General features: G+C 50.9%; 1 protein-coding gene across 1 annotated transcript in view; it reads left to right on the top strand.

Annotated features, from left to right (window-relative positions):
- TK2 (thymidine kinase 2) overlaps positions 1-11001 on the top strand; it is a 35985-nt gene that overhangs the window by 24099 nt on the left and 885 nt on the right. The window contains exons 7-9 of the mRNA XM_007940218.1: positions 7783-7871; positions 8354-8433; positions 10597-10677. Coding sequence (XP_007938409.1) covers positions 7783-7871; positions 8354-8433; positions 10597-10677 — 250 coding nt within the window. The remainder of the gene's footprint in view (positions 1-7782; positions 7872-8353; positions 8434-10596; positions 10678-11001) is intronic.

Below are 11001 nucleotides of genomic sequence, written 5' to 3'. Positions count from 1 at the left end.
GGGGTCGCTATGAGTCGGAAACGACTTGACGGCACTTAACAACAACAACAACAACAACAACAATTGAGTCTGGTGTCCCCCGATACTATGGTCCCGAGACAGTAGATCATTGGCTCGCTCTCCCACAGTGTCTGGCTGTCTGTAAGGGATAGCTCTATGTCTTCTGTTGTTTCTCTAAGGATTGTGGGTATTTTGTATCACTGGTATCTGTGCAAGATTAGCTTCAGCTGAATCTGTCCTTGGTCTAGAGTATAATCCTTTTCACTGACCCCTGTCTGACCTTGAGAGCCTGAATTTTTAACAGCCTCCCAGGTGAGGCCGACATCCTGCTGCCCAGGGACCATGCTTTGTTGAGTGAGGCCTCAGAAGATGCCAGCAGCCAGCTGGCTTGCGTGGGGGCTTCTGTGCCCATGCCTCAGTGCTTTCCTGCTGAGTTTTACCCTGGGGCTTCTTGCGGGCCCTCATTTGGGCTTTTGGGGTCATGAGAATAGTATCCGGGTCCTGAGTGTCACCTTGGGGGCCTGGCACGCCAGCTTGCTGTCTCTCCGGTGCACGTTCTATTGCTTCAGGTTTTGGTTGTGGAGGGTTTTGTTCTGGGTTACCAGGGTTACTCCTAGGCCAGGAGCAGGGCAGAATTAGGGCAGAGGGTTTTTTTCTTTCTTTCTTTTGAGGCACAGCACTGGAAGAGGTTGTCGTAGTTATGTTTGCATGTCAATTTGGTTGGGCCTGGTTGAGTGGCGGGGCAGCTGGTGGTAGTTATTCCCCATGATGAGACTGGCAATCAACTCCATGGTGGGATCTACCACAAGCAGCTGAGTAGCTGCCTTTGGGATGTGGTCTGCTTCCTGTATATTAGGAGAAGCCTTGGGAATGGTCTCTAGCCTATGGCACGCTTGGACCCTGTGTGTAGCCATGTTGTTGCTCAGCAACCTGCCATGCTCTGCCGACCTTGGGGCTTACAGTGGACTTAAGTTAATGGCCTGCTGTGTGGTTTGGTAACATCAAGTCTGTACCATTTTATTTGTCGACCTTGGGCTTGTCAGCCTCAGCAGCCAGTAGCTGCCTGAGTGAAGAGATGCCTCTAGCTTCAGTGGGCAGGGAGCAAGAGGCAGAGCTGAAGCCCAGAGTTGAGGGGCTTTTCACACAGCCCCTAGAGCCTGGCACTTTGAACTTGGGCTTTTAGCCTCCTGCACTGCAAGAGAATAAACTGTTTGTTAAGGCCATCCCATTTGTGGTATATATTGTCAGAGTGGCACTAGGTAACCAGAACAGAAGTGTTTAAAGGAGTGATGAGCGGAAGGGAGCCTAGGGTTTGGGCTTCTGTCCTCATCACCCCCCTTTTCAACACCAGCCTCTCTAGGCAGTGGGTGGCCCCAATCAAGTTACTGAGAAAGTGGATGTTTTGATAGGTTTGTGCTCCTCAGAAGTTCATGTTACTGCCGTTGTGTGTCTAAACCAGCTGTCGTAGTGGGGAGCTGAGCTGCCTGTGGCTGGATTCTCTGGCTGTCCCCAGAATAGGAGCTTTGGGTTCCCACCTGTGGGGGTTCAGCCCCATCCTGGCAGCCACAGGATGGTACACATGGGGTGTCCCCAAGCTTATTTAATTTGTCTCCGGATGTTCAAGGCAAAGGCTTCCTAACAAGCCGGCGTGGGGACAACCCTTTCGCAAAGCTGGGAAGAGTGTTGGTTGAGCTTTTTCTCCTTGGAAGCCCATGCACCCTTGGTTTGCAATCTCACCGGTATGGATGGCTGGTGCCTTGCTGCCTGCAGTTGCAAGCTCAGGTTCCCAGAAAATCCCACATGGGATTTCTGCATCCCCAAAGCAAAATTTCTCGAAGAGCTTTGTCTTTGGGGCATTGAGCAAAAGAAGACTCACTGAGGGAGAGATTAGTTTCTTCTGGGCCCACCACCCTCCTCGAGTTTGGGCTGGGCAGAATGGACTGTGGTTCTGCTCCTAGGGCTTTGGGGGGGTTGGATTAATTGCTGAAGAGGAAGGTTGTGTTCACACAGGCTCCTTGAAGACAGGAACTTCTTAGGCGTGGGCCCCAGGCTGAAATGAAAAGGTCAAGGTGGAAAAAAGACTGAAGTAGCTAAGGAGGCCACACAGGCAGTTGGGACCCAAGCCCCGTGGGCTGAATAATCGATCACAAAGGTTTTACAGGATTGGTCCGCATTTTCTAAGAACAGAAGGGAATCGAGTGCGGAAGTGCCATGCTGACTCGCCTGGTTAGGGGCAGTGACTGAGACCTGGTATTTGAACAGTGAGCTCTGGGGCTTGGTCCTCTCCCACTCTGAACTAGACCAAGGTTTCAAGGCCTGTTCTCTAGGTCTTCTGCCCAGGACTGGGCTTTCCTCCAGCTCAGGCCACACAGACACTGGACTTGGTCCCCTGAGTTAACAGCCCATTGAGGGTGAGTGAGCCAATGAAAAGCATATGGGTTTGGTGGCCATGGAGAGCCAGACTTGAATCCCTGCTCAGACAGAGTTGGGTTTAAACTTCACCGGGCCTCAGTTTTTTCCATCTATAAAATGGGAATAAAACCTCACAGGGTCTTGTGAAAATAAGAGGTGGTAGCTAGTACATGAGTGCGAAATTCCTGTTCTGACCTATGCTGCTCACACCGGGGGCCCTCTGGTCCTCAGGAACAGTGGCAGCAAACAGTGCGAAACAGAACAGTCTTAAAGAGTCATGGAGGCCCTACCCTGGGATAAGGGAAGGCACCGTCAACCGTCTGACCACTGCTCATGAGTCATCTGGTTGGATTTGTTGTCCAGAGAGGGCTCACCCTTTGTGTGTTCTGTGCAAATGAAGGCAGTGGCATCTTTTCCATAAACACTGTCGAACTCTCTCTTGTCTCACTGGTTCCAGTTGGGCCCCTCTGGCCAAGGGATGCCCTGCCCTGATTGGCTCAGCTTGGCTTTGTGAGCCAATCAGTAGGGCCAGGGGATAGGACTTCCTTTAGGCCATTGGGCCTGCCCTAAAGGTTGGGGTGGAGCCAGGTTTTCCTGAAGCACTTGGGCTTTGAGATGGACCCTGAACTGATGATGAGGTACTTTGAAGAAGGAAGAAAGAGGAAAGGATGCTGGGGAGGCCAGTCTCTGTCTCCAGAGCATACCAGCCTGGGGGTACTACTGCGGTGAGTGGCTGAATTTCATTGGCTCAAAGTTACCTCTGCAACATTGTACAACTTCCTTCTGGTCCACTACTCTCTCCCTATCCCTCTCCCCACACAGCTTCCCTCAGTTATTCTGGGAGCCCTGGCGGTCCTCCCACGTTCATCTGCTCTGGTCTCCTTGCTGTGGTCTGAGGCCTGAGGACCCCTTGAGGCAGGAGCCAAGATGGTTCCTGCTATCTTTGCCGTTTTCTTGGGCGTCATAGACTCTCCCACCGCTCAGCCAAGCACAGCTCTTTGCTGAGGGCATCTTGGTGGTCACAGGGAGAAGGGGAGAATGTCTCTCCTGGTCTGTGCCATGCCCTGTCTTCTGGGCCCAGCAAAAACACACACACAGCTCCAGGCCAGGAACCAGCTCCTTTGCCCCCCGCCCCCACTTGGGCTGCTCTCATGCCCTCCGCCTGTAGTCAGACATCAGAAGCCCCCTGCGTATCCACTCTCCCCAGAGTCAGTTTTGTCAGACCAAGTTCTGAGTGGATTGGGATGGAACTACCTGGTGACAATCATTCCAGGGATTCTCTGTCTCAGGTGGAGAATGTTAGGAGAGAATTTCTCTCCTGGGCCTTCAAGGTTCACCAACTGTTTGATGGGTTTGCTTCTGCCGGCAGCTGCCATTCTGCCTCTGCCCTGTTCCTTTCCTGCCTGGGCCTTCGGCTCACCCCTCAGCAGCTGGGAGAGAGACCAGGGCCTCTGTTCACGCATGCTTTTTCCTCCTCTTCTCTTTTCTTTCTTTCTTTTTTTAATACTTCAAATATGTAGTAATGCCCTCACCTCTGATTTGAGAAATGATGTTGTTAAAATTGGAAAATACAGAAAGGTATGAAGGAAAAAAATTCTCCCATAGTCCTACAGCTCCGAGTAAAGCACTGTTAATCTTTCCGTGTTTTCTTTACCGTCTTTTCAGAATATGCAGATGAGTACTTCTTAAAATACAGTTGAGGTCTTACTATTCATACTATGTTGTTGGTTGCCATTGGGTCAGTTCTGGCTCATGAAGACCCCACAGTTTTGTAGCCTGGGGTTTCCCATGAACATTAGATTATTGAGGATTTTCTAAGTTATTTTATAACATCATCTTTTCAACTACTGCATGGTTTTCTGTTACATAGATGTACCAAGATTTAATTTTTCATCATTTCAAACAGTGTTACGGTGAGCATCCATTTTAAACAGTGCTACGGTGTGATAAACGTATTTATCACAAAATAAATTCCTAGAGGTAAAATTGGTTCACAGTTTTAAAGTTTTTATTTGGTTGTCACTGTTTTGTTTTTACTGTATAGCTCCCAGTGCCCTGTAAAAACGTTACATCCATTTACATTTGCATAACCACCAGCAGGATAACACATTGCGCTCCATACTCTACCAATCTTGGGTAAACTCAGTTAAGAGAGTATTTACTTGATCAAAAGGGGGAACATGAAGAACAGAATTTAAAATTTTCATAGACTTCAGACTTTCTGGAGCCCGAAGGCTGGATGAACTCCTGAATTGTTGCCCTGGGGTAATCTTTAAACCTTAATCCAAATATATCCCCTGAAGTCCTCTTAAACAACAGTTCAGCTTAACTAGTAAAAAGAGATCTGCCCTGAGCATTATGCTCTTCTAAGAACTAGGTGGAATCAAATTGACAACAGGAAATCCTAAGATTAAATAGGAAACTTAGGAGGCAGTGAGTTTATGGTAATGGGGACGGACAACTTAGGAGGGTGAGAATGGTTGCACAACTCAAAGAATGTAATCAACTTCACACGTAGGAACTGTTGAATTGGTGTAAGTTTTGCCATGTGTAGTCTCAATAGTAACAAAGTTAAAAAAAAAAAAACCATTGTAACAGGTGAAATATCATAACTTCTTGTCCTAATGAGCATTTCTTTGCGTATCTGTGAGGCTGAGCACTTTTCTCCATCTTTTTACCATCCTTTCTTTGTTTGTTGTCTTGAACACTTGTAAACATTGAGGTGTAGGTAGTGGTGTCCTTGTGTGGTCAAGCTTTCTGTGTTCAGGGTAACTTCTCTTTGTCTGCCATATTTATCACAAATATGTGTGCCAGCTTGCTGCTTGCCTTGCGGGAATATGATTGAAGCCATGACTGTGGGGTCTGAAGGACCTTGGCCTCGTCCTGACCCTGGCCTTTGCTGGGCGTGTGTGACCTCAGGAAAGCTGCAGAGCCCTGAGCCTGTTTTCCCCTCTGTAGAATGTGCACACAGGTGGCTGCCTCTGGGGAGTGTTGGGAGGATTCAAGGAGCCTACACATGTGAACCTCCTAACTCAGGCCCAGCACTTAGGAGCTGCTAGGTTCTTCCACCTGAGGGTTTGGGAATGAAGATGCTGCACCATGTCAGAAAAGCCACCTTCTCCTCATTTGTTCTTGTTTGTTTCTCTGGGGTTTGTGGACACGAAATGTTGGCAGGGGGAGCAGCTCTGAGCCAGTGGGGTCCATGGGTTCATGATCTCCCATCCTTTCTTCCATAACAGGAATCACAGTCCCTGTGCACAGGGGCTGTGTGGACCCCTCCTCTCCTCAGGCCACTCCTTGAGCCTTTCAGACTATACGGGGCAGTGAGCATGTGCGCTGTACCCAGGCTGGCTCAGTGTGGTGGGGAGGGCTTTGTGTGAGTGACTGTTGCTTGTCTTTGTGCCTGTGGGGAGACAGTGGCCTTCTCATCTGAGTTCCAGAGGCTAAGCCAGAGTGTTTTGGGCAGACGGGGTGGTTAGGGCCTGCCAAGAAAGGGAGCAGCAAGAACTAAGGCTTAAAAACAAAACGAAAACAAAAAAGAGACCACTGGCATCAAGTCAAATTCCAACTCAGAGTGACCCTATAGGACAGAGTAGAACTGTCCTATAGGGTAGGGAGCTCTGGTGGCATAGTGCCTAAGGCCTTTTGACTGCTAACCCACCAGCCACTCCTTAGAAGAAAGACTGGCCAATCTACTTCTGTAGATATACCACCTCAGAAACTCAAGGAGGGGTCACTATGAGTCGAGATTGACTCAACAACAGTGAGTGTTTTTTTTTTTTTTTTTGTATAGGATGTCCAAGGCTATAAAATCTTTATGGAAGCACACTGCCTCATCTTTCTCCCACAGGACAGCTAGTGAGTTTGAACCACCAACCTTTTTCTTAGCAGCTGAATGTTACAGGAGCTTCCTTGAGCAAAGACTGCTGTTAAATGCCGTCAAGTCAGACCCGCCTCATAATGACCCCTCCTTGGGTTTTTGAGGCAGTATCACTACGGAAGTAGATTGCCCAACCTTCCTTCCGAGGAGTGGCTCATGGGTTTGAACTGCCAGTCTTCTGGTCAGCAGTCAAGTGCCCTAGGCACTATGCTACCAGAGCTCCCGAGCAAAGACTAGGAGGTAGAAAATAGCAGAAATAGGCAAGAACAGGCTTGAGTGCTAGGAGGAGAAGCTGGGAACGTGGCAAGGGCTGCTGATCAGGAAAGGTCTTGTAGGCCATGCTCAGGTGATCAGGGTTTGTCCTGCAGCAGTGGGAAGGCTTGGGAGCTTTTTTCTTTCTAATCCTCAGGTAGAACTTTAATCAAGGTAAAGAATGCTACAATACAGCGAGCAGGAGAGGGAAAACGTCAGGGAGGTCTGGAATTTCCTGGCTCAGCTCCTGTGATCCTCCCTTTGGTACATAGTACACAGGGAGCACTTGTCTTTGGGTGGTCTTATCTCCTTGCCTGGAGGCCTTTCATCTACCTTCACTGGACACCAACTCCAGGTGTAGACTGTACACGGTCCAGGTCAGTGCCAGCCGATGCCTGCACAGCACAGCCATGTGCCGTGATGGCTGCCTGGGGGTAAGGTACCTGCTGCTCCATCGCCCAACCTAAGCTCTGTCCCCTTTCTCAGAGGACAGGCCTTACAGTCTCTCTTTTGCAGTTCAATCTGAAATGAATTCTCTTACCAACCAGTGCTACGACATTTCCAACTTTAACAATATAAGCTGTCCCCAGGCAGCGAAGATCAGGAATGTTCAGGGTCCTTGTGTTACGACCAGTCCTGTTAATCTCAGTGGTGAAGGAAGGCTTCCCCCACGCTACGTGGTATAAGATGGCTGAACACAGGACCCTGGACAGATGAGACTGGCAGCAGTTCATTAGTCATGGATATTCACAGCCAGGGGAGGGGACCACACACCAGGCAGGGCCACACAGGAGTTGCACTTGGGAGCAGAGTGAACCAGCAGGAGGTGGGAGGCAGGCTTCGTAGTAACAAGAGGGTAGAGTGCCCCCTGGTTCTCGTGGCCATCTGATTGGACTCGGTGGAGTGTGTATCTGGTCTACCTCAAAGAGGAACTAGCTGGTGGGGTGCCTTTCCCTCTGGGTGAGGGGCATGTCCAGTGTAAGACAGGGAGCTCATGGTTCAGTCTTTGGGGCTCTGTGAGGCTCAAAGATACCAAGGCAGCAGTTGAAATCTTAGGTCACACAGTACATCTTGTTGTCACTACACACAGTGTCGCCTGGATTGTACTGTGCTCTGATGCTCTTGGCAGTGTCCTTTCAGTGACAGCTGATCCCTGGGTCCATTTGGGGAATAGTGGAGCCCAGAAGCTTTCTCGTGGGTGAGTGCAGCCTTTACCATGATGGGTTTTCTCATTGCAGCGGGAAGATGCCTGAAGTGGACTATGTGGTTTTGTCGGAATGGTTTGACTGGATCGTGAAGAACATTAATGTGTCTGTTGATTTGATCGGTAAGGCAGGCCCCCTCCCCGACCTCCCCCTCTGGGATTTCCCCTGGGCCTGAGCAAGACTGCTTGACTCGGTCCCAAACAAGCAGGGACAGCAGGCAGAGCACTTGCAATCAGTGATTCTTCCCCCAAATTAATTCAAATTAATTCCCTAAATGCAGACAGGATTTGGGACCAGAAACTGGGCTTTTCCTGGGACTCACTTTGTGCCAGGTCCTCTGCTAAGTGCTACGTGGAATTTCATCCAGCCTCACAGTAACCCCGTAGTTGCTTCATAGTCACAGAATGGGCACAAAAGTGAGGGGTGCGGGTCAGTGTGCCTTTTGGCTGGGCATCGACCCCAGCCCGTCCCTCCTCTTGGTTTGGCTGGCTGATGTTTCCATCCACCCTGCACACGGGCCATCTTCCCGCCCCTGCTTCTTGGCTTTTTTACTTCCAAGCCAGGAGCAGAGTAATTAGAACCACGTGTTTTTCCTTAATCTCAGTTTATCTCCGGACCACTCCAGAGACCTGTTACCAGAGACTAAAGATGAGATGCAGGGAAGAGGAGAAGGTTATCCCATTGGTAAGAACCTGCTCCCATGTTGAAGACCAACTGGGAAAGCTTGTCCATCATCTGGCTTTGTCTCTGACCCCACCCACCATGAGGTCATCGTGCTGTAGAGAGAGCAACAGGAACTGAGCACATCTGTGGTTCACTCTTAACTTCCTCTGTACCTGGAGACCTGCACATACACCCAGATCGGCTTCACTCCCTGTGGTCCCTGGCTCCGGACCAGAACTCCCGTGCTCAGAGTTGCTTTGCACCCCCAGGTGTCACCAGGACTTGTCCCACCTCCTGAAGGGCTCTTGACCTTGGCTTCTCCTCTGGATCCTTACTGGAATGTGGGTTCCAGGCAGGGCAGGACTGTGTCCTCACTGCTACATCCCCAGTGCTTACAGCAGGGCCTGGCCAGAGGTGGTGGTCAGCTCTTTATATCAGGTAGCGGGTTACCCTTGTCCACCCTTCTGGGTTCTGGCTCAGCCCCTTGACTGTAGCCTGTGGTAACAGGCTCTGCTTTCCTTGCTCTGGTCCTCACCCCCTACTTCCTCCAAAATACAGCCTCCACAGTCCTGCCTGGGGAGTGTTTCCACCGTGGTGGACCATGACCCATGCAGTCTTTCAGCCTAGAATCCTACAGTGCTAGACAGGTGTCCTTGTCTAAGATAAAGTCCTCACTTCATAGCATGGCGTACAGGGACCTGCGTGATACGGCTCCACTTGTCTCCCTGGCTTTATCTCTCTACACACATGCACACCATGGAGTGTGATACAGATGAACCTTGCATATGTAGTTTCCTGTGCCTCTAAGGTGCAGCTCAGACATTGCCTCTTCTAGGAAGCCTTCCTTGGCCTCCCCTCCGTTGTGCTTTCCCAGCCCCTGAGTTTATTACGATCACAGCTCTTAGGACAGTAGACTGATACTGTTTGTTTACGAGTTTGTTCCCTATCCCCTACTAAACTCCGAGCATCTGAATATTAGACCTCGTTGCCCTCTGCATCTCTAGCATGTGTCCCAAGGCCTGGCACCTGGTCGTTGGTCAGTTAGTAGGGAACTAAACATCCTCTGTGAGAAGCTGCCCCTGGAGCTGTGCAGACATGCTGGGCAAGTACCTAGTATGGCCCTGAGCTCAGGGTGGGTGGACTCGGGGCCTTGGGAGGCCTGCCTACCTCTAGAGTCCCTGCCCAGCCCTGTTTTGAATCTCTCTGGCACCAACAAGGTAGATCCCAGCCGCGAAATCCAGGCCTTGCTCTGGCAGCTCCTTTGAATTCCAGGAGATGGGTGATTAGAGGGAGGAATGGGATGGAGGACTTCACCACGCATTGATGGGTGAGGCACACTGCATAATAACACAGGTGTTCCCAAGGAATGGCACGACTGTTGTCCCCCCAAACTGTTGACCAAGCTATTGTTCTAACGGCTTTGATAAGGTCTATGAGACAAATCTGTGTCCTGTCACTGAGGTAGAACTTGGTGGCGGATGAAAAAGCACGGTTTCCATGACAGTTTCTGGGCTGGCAAGCAGAGCTGCTGAGGTGGTGGCGGCGGTGGCCTGGGGTGCCGTCCAGGCCTGCCCAGCACGGACGCGCAGAGGGCAGGTGTGCATGTCTACGTCCCTCTCCCCTTGGGTTCCACGTCACTAGGCTTTCTGAGGTAGGCGGTCTTGAGGATCCAGAGGTCACGTGTTGCCTGGTGGGGATGGAAGCAGGACAGAGTGGGGCTCCCTGCCCAGCAGTTGTTGCAGTCCTCTTGGGGGGAAGGACAGAGAGAGGGGAGAGTTCTAGAGGCTTCCTAGGGCTGCCATGCCTGGCATCTCCACATAAGGGAAGTGATGGCCCACTGCTGGAGAAGGGGCCGTGAATGGGCGAAGCCAGATGAGAGAGCCCTGCCTTTGACTTGCAGTTGCCTTGGGCTTCTCCCACGGACCAGCAAACAGGAAACCCAAAAAGGGCAGTGTGCAGGGCCGCGAAGGTGCTACTTGTGACTGCTGTGATGCAGGGCCTGGCCCGGGGTGGTGCATGGCCACACTGACTGCTGCCCATCTGAGGTTGGCTGTGGCAGGGCTCCTTTGTCCAAGTCATTGCCCTGTGGTCATGGTCAACTTTACCCCAGCTGCCTTCATCCTTTGGTGAGAGGAGTCACACCCCTCCCTGTCCCCGACAACCTGTCCTGTGGTTTCCCTACAGGAATACCTGGATGCTATCCACCACCTCTATGAGGAGTGGCTCCTCAAAAGAAGCCCCTTCCCCGTGGCGGCCCCTGTTCTGGTAAGTCGGTCTCCCTGACAGTGCAGGGGACTTTTCCAGAAGGAAGAGAGGCCCAGGGAATGTGAGCCACTCTACACACTGGGGTGGGGTTGAGAATCTGGAAGAAGGAAGGTGGGTAGGGTAGGAAGGGGTTCTTTCTCTCTTGTGCTCCCCACTTCTGGACTGAGTCTCAGAACGAGTTGGAGAGATCTGAGAGTAGGTGACTTGTCCCAGTGTTATACCGGTGGTTACGGTACCATCTCATCCAGCATCACCAGAGAAGGACTGTTCCTGATGACTGACGCCTTAGACCCGGGCTTTGGTTTTAACTGGGGTTGTGGTCTT

Source organism: Orycteropus afer, unplaced genomic scaffold, assembly GCF_000298275.1.
Source record: "Orycteropus afer afer isolate SDZICR_OR568_19922 unplaced genomic scaffold, OryAfe1.0 scaffold00067, whole genome shotgun sequence".
Taxonomy (NCBI): domain Eukaryota; kingdom Metazoa; phylum Chordata; class Mammalia; order Tubulidentata; family Orycteropodidae; genus Orycteropus; species Orycteropus afer.
This window is presented reverse-complemented; position numbering and strand designations above follow the sequence as displayed.